Source organism: Populus euphratica, unplaced genomic scaffold (genome assembly GCF_000495115.2).
Source record: "Populus euphratica unplaced genomic scaffold, PopEup_1.0 scaffold26.1, whole genome shotgun sequence".
In the NCBI taxonomy this organism is placed as follows: Eukaryota; Viridiplantae; Streptophyta; class Magnoliopsida; order Malpighiales; family Salicaceae; genus Populus; species Populus euphratica.
This window is the reverse complement of record NW_011499896.1, coordinates 341,654-352,794: the sequence shown is the minus strand read 5'-3', so window position 1 is coordinate 352,794 and position 11,141 is coordinate 341,654. Positions and strand designations below refer to the sequence as shown.

Here is an 11,141-nt window from a genome sequence, read left to right as displayed (position 1 = left end):
TGGAGTTCCTAGAAGTGAGGAGCAAGGGTGGTATTTATATGAAGAGAAAAGAGAGCCACCATACGTGTGATCATAGCATGGCCCACACCACACGAGTGATGCATGAAGTAAGGGGCATCGAGCTTCATTACAATCTTCATCAACTCCCAACGTGATGTCCGAGGGAAACATTTGAGTTGGTAACTCGTCCCCCATTCGATCTCTTTAATGTAATTTCTTGTTTTATTTCTACGTTTCTTTTTTAATATACAATTCATCTATCTATTTTTATTTTCTTGCCGTCAAGATCTATGGCTCAAATTATATATTATTATTTTTGCTACTAAATATAATCTTCATATATATATATATATATCTCAGTTTTGTATACTTAATTTTGGTCAAATGCTAGCAATATTTTCTGGATTACAAAAAAACAAATCATTAACATCTTAACTAAAAAAAATAAATCAAATTTTTAAAATTAAATAAAATAACTAATTATTCAATACATCAATTTAATTTATTTATATACATCTAGTCATCATCAACGTATTATAAACCAAGACAGCTTTGGAATAATCAACGCGGGTTGTGTGCAAATGCTAGCAATATTTTCTGGATTACAATTATCAAAACTTTTCTAGTTGCTCCCGTGTGTTTTAGCCTTCATCACGTGAAGCAATTGGACAACTTGGAGCAGCACCCCAGGAAAGTCTCTCAAATGCCAAAGTTGACTCTGCGACAAATTAACGAAGATTAATCAATAATAAGATGCCACTAAATGATTTTCTGCCGACTCTGTTTAAAAGTGTAAGTATTCAATGAAGTTTTACCAATTGAACTTGAATTTTTGAATTGATCTGATTTTTTATAAGATAATTAAAATATTGATAATTAAATTATTATGAGAAAAATGTATGGTATTAAATTTAAATGGATTTTACCTATTAGCATGTGTTTAGTTTAGAATTTTAAATTGAAATTATTATTTAATAAAAAATAAAATTGAATATTAACAAAAATTAAAGAAAAAACAAAAAGTATTTAGGTTTCATTTGTTTGCCGAGAAATAAACCTTCAATTTTAAAGGATGAGAATGCTGAAAAATGAGAGATGAGAATTTTGAAGGATGGTGAAATTTAAAAAAAAACCTTTAATTTCATAAATTATTTTAAATAAAAAACTTTTAATTTCATAAATTATTTTAAATAAAAATAGCAATAAAAAATAGAAATCAGATTTGATAAAAAAAAATTGAAAGATGATGAAATTAAAAAAATTAATTTTATAAATTATTTTAAATAAAATAAATAGCAATAAAAAAGTAATGATCAAATATGATAAATAAGAAAATTCAATTAAAAAATAAAAAAATAAATAAATAATAATCAAACGAATGAGAGCAAAAGTTGGTATCAAAATCAAATTAAATCAGATTTCAAGAAATGAAATTGAAAAAAAAAACTTTTAAAATGTATGTTCTGCTTAAAATAAAATAAAAACTATTTTCTTGAAAATTAAATTAATTTTTTTTTTAATTGCAAAATATTTTTCATTATCCAACTTCTATAATGATAAAAAAAATTAAAAAATTATTTTTATAAAATTATTTTTTATAAAATAAACTGGTTAAATATTAAATCACAATTCATAAAAAAAATAATAGTTAAATAGATTTGTAATATTAAAAATTTATGTGATTAGTAAAGAGAGCTCATTCCCCAAGAACATAATGTATTTTTTTTATTATTAATATAAATATTCAGGTTAATTTATATATATTTTAATTAATTTTATGAACCATAAAATTAATAATTATATAAGTCTTTAATAAATTTAAGGTATGTGAAACTTAAATTGGTAACTTACAAAAAATAAATTTAAAATATTAACTGTTAAATTATACTATTCAGAATACCTATTTTTATTTTTATAATTAATTGATGTAGGTAAAATATATGCAAATAATATGTTTATTTTTTTTATTAATGATAAAACAAATATCAAAAGGAAAATATTTTCCCTCATTCTAATAATTAAACACAAGATTTTATTAACGAAAATCGGTTTATTGCTGCAGACACGAAGAAAAACAAATAAATTGTGCCATTAAAATTATAGCATGCAGTAGCTCCTCAGTATTGGAAATCGTTTAGAGTTAACTAATGCATTTGCGTGATCTAAATTCGTTTCACTTATCACTGAGTGTAGTATTGTCTCAGCTATTGTCTCAGATGTTGGTTTGGTTGTGATTTGAAAAAAAATATTTTATATAAAATATTTTTTTATTATAGCATTCAACTATTTATAATTTCATCACGTTTGAAATATATCTGATAATTTTTTTGATTTTTTAAATATGCAACAATATAACTTGTAAAATATAATTAAGAACAAAATTAGAATTACGATCAAATTCTACAAATATTATATTATTAAGTAAATAAAATATAATTAAAAAATAAAAAATATTTTTATTTTACTAAATTAGACTCAGTTGCATATATGTTATGTGTTGGACCGGACCAATCCTATTAAAATAGTTGAGCTAACTTGATTATAGTAGCTTTCACTTTTGGGTGAAAAGTGATCTCTTTTCTATCCGCATAGTAATTTATTGTTTTTTTCCTTCTATTTCATACATAATTTATTATAAAATTTATATATAATAATTTTTTTAATTAAATATTTATAAACTTTAATTTATTTTAAAAGTAACTACAGGCACAATTATAAACTTTCACTTAATGGAAGAAGGTGACACCTACTGGATGTTAAACTGTTTACAATGAAATACTTTTTTTGTAATTCTAGAAGGGTGACGTGTTTTGTCTTGAAAGCACGTGAACACCAAGTTTCACTGTCGATCTGAAGAGAATTCCCAGAAGGATGAAAAAAATTTCAGCCAATCACAATTTTCAGTCAGCATGTTTGGTATTGTATTTTTTAAAAAAAAAATTGTTTTTTTATCAAAAAAATTAAATTAATATTTTTTTTATAGTTTTGATATGTTAATGTTAAAAAATAAAAAATTACTAGAAAAATATTGTTTTAATATATTTTTAGTTAAAAATTACTTTTAAAACATTAAAAATATATATATTCTTTTAAAATTTTTAGTTTGATAATTCTAAGAAATGTAATTTAACTGATTAAATTTTAAATTTATTTTTTAAAAATTATTAGTTTGAATTTTATAAATTTTAAAATAATTATTTATGGAATTAGAGGAGATTGTTCCGAATTTCTATACTGATAAAAAAAAAATACATACTTATTAGTGTATCACCCGACCACCTTGGAAAATATAGTGACCACGGTCTACATATCTCCTTAGCCTACCTTGTGGCTTGTGCCTTTAATATTTTACCCATTTTGCACTAGAAGTTAGATTAGACTTTTGAAGCAGATGGCCGCATGCTTTTATTTTCGTTCGTTGAGAGGTCATATATAGGGCAGGCTGTGTTCAGAGCATCATGGTGTTCACAGGAAGACTTCTAGCATTCTGTTGTTGTCCTACCTTGTGTACTTACTCATATGGCCGCCACCTTTCGCATACGCGACACCTTCTAGCGTTACTGGTTTAAATTTTCTTATTTACCCTCTCTTAAATATTTAGTATATTAGAGATGACTATAAAATTTAAGAAATTACTTAAACTGATAAAATTAAAGAAATTAAATCAAGAAAAAATATTAAATTAATTAATTACTTTAATTTTATTTTAATTTTAAAAATTTTAAATCAATTAAATTGAATCGATTTAACTAGTACCCACTCTTGATTCCTAGCTTTTTTAAGGGGTGTTTAAGAGTGTGCACATGTTATTTTTAAAATATTTTTACTTTTTATAATTTATTTTTTATCAAATAAATAAAATAATGTATTTTTATTTTTTATCAAATAAATAAAATAATATTTTAAAAATTCATTTTCGATTAAAACCTTAAATTCAACATGTAATTTGATTAAAATCAAAGGATACTTGGAAACGTTTCAAGAGATTAATGAGTTTTTTTAACATAGAAATACCTACGTGGATGGTTTTTTTATGAGGAAAATAATAATATTTTAAATTTAAAACATATCATGTAGTTTTTATGTTTTATAAACAGGACATGTAGTGGATGTCTCGCTTCTAAAATATGATAAAATTAAATTATGTTATTTTATTATTATTTTTAAATGGTATCATTCTTCTAAATTTTTAAGGTTATAGTGCTGATTAAAAAAAAAAACCATCTTCCTAAGCCAACCATCAAGCAAGCCAGCTCGCATAATTAATTGTACGTAAATGTGTTGGATTGTTTCACGTTTCTCTCTGTGTCTGCTGGTAAATGATTAATTAGTAGCCATTCCAATCATCAAGCAAGAATATTTAATAACTATATCGTTGATTTCTGATTATTCAGTTTCATTTTGCTTGCTGTGAGTAATCTGATGATCTGTATTGTTTTACCTTGCATAATTCTTGTTAGATATTTAATATAAAATTATACTTTATTTTTGCCAAAATGTTTATTATTTTTAAAAAAGAAGAGTACTGAACACAAGCCAGAGGCGGCGGCATGGGAACTAAACACCAAAGGGGTCCTGGCACCATAATATATAAAGTCGTTCAAACCTTGTGGAATGTTTAGTTGAACAAAGAAGCCACCCATATATAAAAACTTCGAGAAATCAAGAAAAACTATGGAAATATAATTGAAAGGATATAAATTAAACAAAATCAATCGGCTAACTGTTACTACTTATTTCTCCATAAGTCTCTGAAAATGTAGCCCAGGTCACAAGAAGTGAAGGAATTGGAGGCATTCGGAGTTGTGTTTGGACAACCTTATATATATCATGTCTTCTCCTAGCTTACTTTTATTTATAAATTAATTTTTTAATTTTTATTTTAAATTAATATTATTTGGTGTTTTCAAATCGTACTAAAATACTGATATTAAATATAATTTTTTAAAAAATAAAAAATATTATTTTAATATATTTTTAAATAAAAAATACTTTAAAAACAGCCATTAATACAATATCAATGATTCCTTACTCTAGATGCTAATCTAATGAGAATCCCCGAGTGGCATATTCTAATTGTGGAAAAAAAAAATTTACTTTTCAAAAGAAACCATTCTTCACCGAACAAATGAGCCTCTAAAAGTAGGTAGAATGTCGACTCTTATCACAAAGAAACTAGATGACCTGAATGGACAGCCCGCAAAGGCAAGGGCATTTTGATGAGATGTAGGAAAGATGTGGATGTTCATCTAGCTGCAACCAGGTCAATAATGTCACCTGAAAGCATCCAAAACTGCCGTTGGCAGTTGCTCTCAGCATCTTGATACCTTGACCAGATGAGTGATGACATGCACATTGGTGAAGAAAACGCTCAAGTTTGCAAGTAATGACCAGACCAAAACCATCAAGAGCAGTTTATCACTGGCGGCTTCACGGCATTTAAGAGATTCAGTGGAGGAAATAACAAGCAGCTAGCAATCAATTTGAAAAGCTTTTGAATTTATTTTTTTTATATGTTTTTAAATTATTTGATGTTATCTTCTTTAAATCAATTTATTTTTTATATTTTAATATGATAATATTAAAATTTACAAGTAGGCATTACCGTCTAGAAATATAGTATAAACCATGTTTTTAAAAAATTCAAAAAATTTTTTTGTTAGAATTTAATATATTTTAATATTTTAATATTAAAAATAATTTTTAAAAAAAAATTATTAATATATATTTTAATATAAAATATTATTTAAAAATTAACCGTAACTATACTGTCAAATCGTCCTTCTGTTAGCAAATTGCCTTTCACCTTTAAAAAAATAAAATAAAAAAGAAGCTTTTCCACTACGCATGGCAGAGACCAGCTCAGACTCCAATCGACATTTTACTTTTTCAAATTACAAGCTAATTTGTTTGTCTAAAATTTCATTGACATTGCACATTGGTGAAGAAACGCTCAAGTTTGCAAGTAATGACCAGACCAAAACCATCAAGAGCAGTTTATCACTGGCGGCTTCACGGCATTTAAGAGATTCAGTGGAGGAAATAACAAGCAGCTAGCAATCAATTTGAAAAGCTTTTGAATTTATTTTTTTTATATGTTTTTAAATTATTTGATGTTATCTTCTTTAAATCAATTTATTTTTTATATTTTAATATGATAATATTAAAATTTACAAGTAGGCATTACCGTCTAGAAATATAGTATAAACCATGTTTTTAAAAAATTCAAAAAATTTTTTTGTTAGAATTTAATATATTTTAATATTTTAATATTAAAAATAATTTTTAAAAAAAAATTATTAATATATATTTTAATATAAAATATTATTTAAAAATTAACCGTAACTATACTGTCAAATCGTCCTTCTGTTAGCAAATTGCCTTTCACCTTTAAAAAAATAAAATAAAAAAGAAGCTTTTCCACTACGCATGGCAGAGACCAGCTCAGACTCCAATCGACATTTTACTTTTTCAAATTACAAGCTAATTTGTTTGTCTAAAATTTCATTTAAAGCAACCTCGAGCACCGAAAAGGCAGCTTTTTGTAAGTTTATTGCTTGAAAATTTGACTCGTTTTATTTTCAATGTTCCAGAATGCTGTGAAATGGAAAACACGGCTAGTGACTTGCAGACTGTCACTTCTTATGTAGAAGAAATCTGTACTGGTAGATTACGCAGAAATGAGGTTTTATGAACCGGGTTGGAAAGAGATTATCATCTGATCTATTGTTTAAATCAACCATCAACTTCGACACAGTATACTACAGCCAAGCCTTAATCCCAAACTAGTTGGGATCGGCTACATGAGTCGTTTCCACCATTCCACAAGATCATAAACCAAATCCATCTCGACATCAGATTATCATCAGTATCCTAGTCCTGATGGCATTTTCATTGCAATTGCATACCTTGAGCTCATAAAGCAACATCTGATGAGAATGACACATTCATAATGCATCCTGCCAGGTAGGAAAATTTGGTGCCTGTACTCCGAAAGGGACTGCTTCACACAAAATTGGCCATGCATAATCTTGCAATTGGGCCTCCTTGGTAGGGTAGCTGATCGTATGCAGCCACGCACAAAACTCGTGTTCCTGTCAAAATCCAGTTAAGCATGTGCTTGGGATATTATATTTCTCTGAACTTACCAAACATTGGATTTTCGATTAATTCCTTAGCAGAAGGCCGCCGGATAGGATCAGGACAAACCATGGCCTGATAAAATTACCAAACCTGTCAGATAAATCAGCCTTGCAATTGAAAGTTTTGTTTTTCAAGTTTTTTTACAAAGAGAAAGCTTGTTGATATTTCATAACAATACACGACTAGACTTGATACACAGTGAAAGAACAAGTTTCATCTACAACAAAAAACTTTTCACCTCACCAATGAAGTATATAAATTGCTTCAAGCAGGTTTGGGTTATTACAGGGAACCTGCAACTTAAATGGACAACGAAACTTGTTTGCCACCTTAAGAAATTCAGAAAGGCTACTAACATGTTATTTTGTTCTCCCTTCATATACAGTTCCTGCAAACTATACTACACAGGGACAATTCTAACCAATGAAAGAAAATACAGCAGCAACTAAATGTAAGTGAACCATTCTGAACTAAGTACTTGAACAAAACTGTAAAAGAGAACATGGTCATTAAATACCATTTTTTTTCTTTTAAGATGCCGCCTTCAAGATAGTTTAGACCCATTTCCATAAAAGTCTGCAAGCACGATGACAATTTGGCCAGATTCGGTGAATACCCACCCAGTCTGCCTGAAAAAAACCCAACTTTTACAGCAGGGGCAGGTTGATGCACCCCCAACCCCAAACTCGCACGCTTAACTAATTTAATTTTTGTTTTCATTTTTATTTTTATTTTTATTCATGAATTACTGATTAATTACCATAATATATTTCACATAAATTCTAAAAAGATTCTTTTTAAGATTTCCATGATGAGTCAAACAAACTCTGATCAGCTCGAGAACAGGGCACATGACTGGGAGGAAAAAACGGTAACTATTTGCCATTCCTACGGACCGCAAGTAGAGTAGACAAGCAAATAACATGTAATACCTTTAGCAAGTTCTGAAGTTGCAATGAATGACCAGGAAGCAGAGGCAGTTGGCCCTCCCTAAGGTTAAAAAACGGGTATCCTGATTGTGGCAAAGTTGAACCCCTGATAAGCTCATAAATAGCTGCTCCCAAGGAAAAGATGTCAACTTTGTCAAGATAATTGTACTCCTCATTCAGGATTTCTTGAGGCATATAACGTGCATCACCCTCTTCGACTGGTAGACTCTGGTCAAGAAGTGTTGCACATCCAAAATCACCGAGCTTATAAACTCCATTCTTGAAATAAATATTGTCAGGTTTCACATCTAGGTGAGCTATTCCTCTCTCATGAATAAACTTTAATGCCTTCGCAATCTGTAAGACTTCTGATGTTAGAAATAGCTTCTATTGTGTCAATAAGAAATTTATTGACATCATCACAAAAAATCCCTTTGTGGCAATGCATATGTGCCACCATTGAGAATTATCCAGTTCATATGAAGCTTTCAAGTTTTATATGGTCCATGGAAAATGTTCACCTGAAGTAAGACTTGCAGCGCTTCTCCCTCTGTTATGGATTCAGAAGATCTATTAATGGATAAGCTGCCATCACAGAGTTCCATCTGAATGTAGAGTTGCTCATTTTCAAACCAAGACGAGTAGTATCCAACAATGTTCTCATGATATCCTAAAGATGTAAGACAATGAAATCAACTAGAAAAAAATTCCTCATGCCATAGCTAGCTGAAGTACAAAAGGCTCGGAAATTAGTACTACACTAACCTAAAGCTGCTAGAGCTTGAACCTCCATTAATGCTTTCCTTCTGTAAAATGTAAACAGTACAGCCTAAATGTGTTGGTTGAACAAATGATTTTTGTATCTAAAAAGCATGAAGAAACTACCTTTCTGCCTCTTGATGCAACTGCCTTGTGCTATGTTTCACAGCGTACAAGCAACCATCGATTCTTTTCAGAACTTTGAAAACACAACTGAAGTTTCCAGTTCCAATTTGCTAGAAAGGGAGGCAAAGTACTAAACATAAGTACAAGAAATGACATGCAGTGATCTGAGTAAGTCTAGAGCTTTAGGAATCTGGATAGATACCTGGATTTCATGAAAATCTGTGTGATAGCGTGACAGGCCTTCACCGCCGGCAAATGCTGCAAAAAATCCTGTTGATTGCAAGCAGCATTAAGCAACAAAAATTTCTCTGGAGCAAAGTTTGTCTTCTAAAGTATATGGAAAAATAATGAATAAGAAATTGTAATTGTAATCATCCCATAATCATGATGTTCACTGATAACAAACGAGAATGTACCTGCGCATTTTGATCTTTGATTGCCAAATGGATCCATACCCACCTCTGAAGCATCTGTTAAATACGGGTTCTTCATGCAAGGAGGGGGCATAACCCGACAGCGTAAAAAAACAGCAGATTGCGATACATAATTTTGAGGCTTTTTGGTTTCCAGAGTTAATGGTTTCTCAATTGACATTTCTTCTGCACTGGTGTTATCTTTCCCGATATCCACGATTGGTTGCTGGTCGGACATTGTAGGACTGAGAGGATGAACTGGGAATACCACACGAGAGAAGAACACATATAATTAGCATCGAATACCATGCTATGAGAATTCAGCAAGGATTGAGATGAATGAACAGATTTCATGGAAGTATTCTCAGTTTCGCAATGCGAAGCCAGTTGAAACATCAATCAAGAATCGAGGATGATACAAATGAACACAGCTTACCCTGTCGAAGCTTTTTTGTTATGACAGTGTTTACTTTCTCCGGTGATTTGGGGCATGGAATGTTTTCCTGTGGCAAACCAATATTCGAACCATCGAAAAATTCATTTTTAATTCGCAAGCATGTGTCAATCTGTATATATTATAATACTGTTTTAGGCATCACCTTGTTGCAATCAAAACTGTAGAGCAAGTTCTGATTGTCTGGTGTGATATAATCTGGAGTGCTGCATTTACAACAAGATATTAAAGAAAAAATTAATTCAACTGCTTGCAGATTGCATATACAGATTCAGTGACATCAAAAGGAGGATTGCATCTCGATTAAAACTATTGATAATTCGATTACCCATTATCAAAAACACCAAACAAAAACGAGAAAGACATTATTATTAAACTCATATTTCTAAAAAAAGAGAAACAAAAATTACCAAAAGAAATCTTGAGTGAGGATGAAATCCTTTTCATCAACATCCTCGGCAAGCAGCTGAGGGTCGATGGGGTCGGAGTCCAGAACGTTCTGGAAGAGAGAAGATGACGCTGCTGCTGCTGAGGTGACAGAAGATGATTGAATTTGGTGGTGCTGAACCTGTTGCAAGTGGGTTATCAATGTGCCCTTCTTCATTTCTGCGGTGGTGCTGCTCGCCCTCCTGTTTTTCTTCGTATAGCTTCTCTTTGTAAGGGTTTTCCTCTTCATCAACTCTCTCCCTCTCTCTGCCTGGGAGCCTCTTTGGCTTCTCTCTCGTGTGCTTATTTTACGGGGAAAAAAAGGGTTTTTGTTTCTTTTTTAGAGAATCAAAATTGCGCGGGACGTCTTCTACTTTTGCAGAGATCGGATGAGGGAGGGACTACTGTATGGTACACGGACTCTACTTTATCATTGACTTGACGGAAAAATTGACTGATTTAACTGCTTGGATAATTGAAATGATTTGATCTAGACTTTTTGAATCAGATCTCCAATGTCATGATTGGTTGGAGAACGACAGTAATTTACGTTGCGTCAGCGTACCAGGGAAGTTTTCAAACACCGTTGGTTTCTGTGTTTTTTTTTAATTTGAGTTTTTTTATTTTTTTACTTTAAATTATTTTTTTATATATTGTCAAATTGTATTTATATTTAAAAAACAATCACAGTATTATTTTAAAAAATAGTTTTTCACCCGCGGCAGAAAAAGCAAGCGCGCTTTTTCAGAATTCTGTTGTTTCTTTTTTGGACAAAACTCAACTATTTTGTTTCAAGATTGGTCGGGTCGGAGTCGTTTATTTTTATGTACCCCACTCCGATTTAAATTACCCACGGGTATCGAGTTACAGCAGGTAAAAGACTCTCCATCA

At 30.3% G+C, this 11,141-nt stretch overlaps 1 protein-coding gene across 2 annotated transcripts; it reads right to left on the bottom strand.

Moving 5' to 3' along the window:
• Positions 1-6,683: 6,683 nt before the first annotated feature.
• LOC105132021 (wee1-like protein kinase) lies at positions 6,684-10,654 on the bottom strand. Of its 2 annotated transcripts, none has more exons than XM_011035273.1 (10): positions 10,235-10,654; positions 9,970-10,030; positions 9,807-9,873; positions 9,374-9,628; positions 9,160-9,227; positions 8,958-9,067; positions 8,838-8,878; positions 8,594-8,742; positions 8,076-8,429; positions 6,684-7,215 (listed from the first exon to the last, which is right to left on the bottom strand). In XM_011035273.1, exons 1-10 carry the CDS (start codon positions 10,498-10,500, stop codon positions 7,129-7,131), a joined length of 1,458 nt encoding a protein of 485 aa, XP_011033575.1. In that variant the 5' UTR covers positions 10,501-10,654; the 3' UTR covers positions 6,684-7,128. The 2 variants fall into 2 exon arrangements, with proteins under 2 accessions (XP_011033575.1, XP_011033577.1); XM_011035275.1 differs by having other exon boundaries at positions 9,160-9,215.
• Between the last annotated feature and the right edge of the window lie 487 nt (positions 10,655-11,141).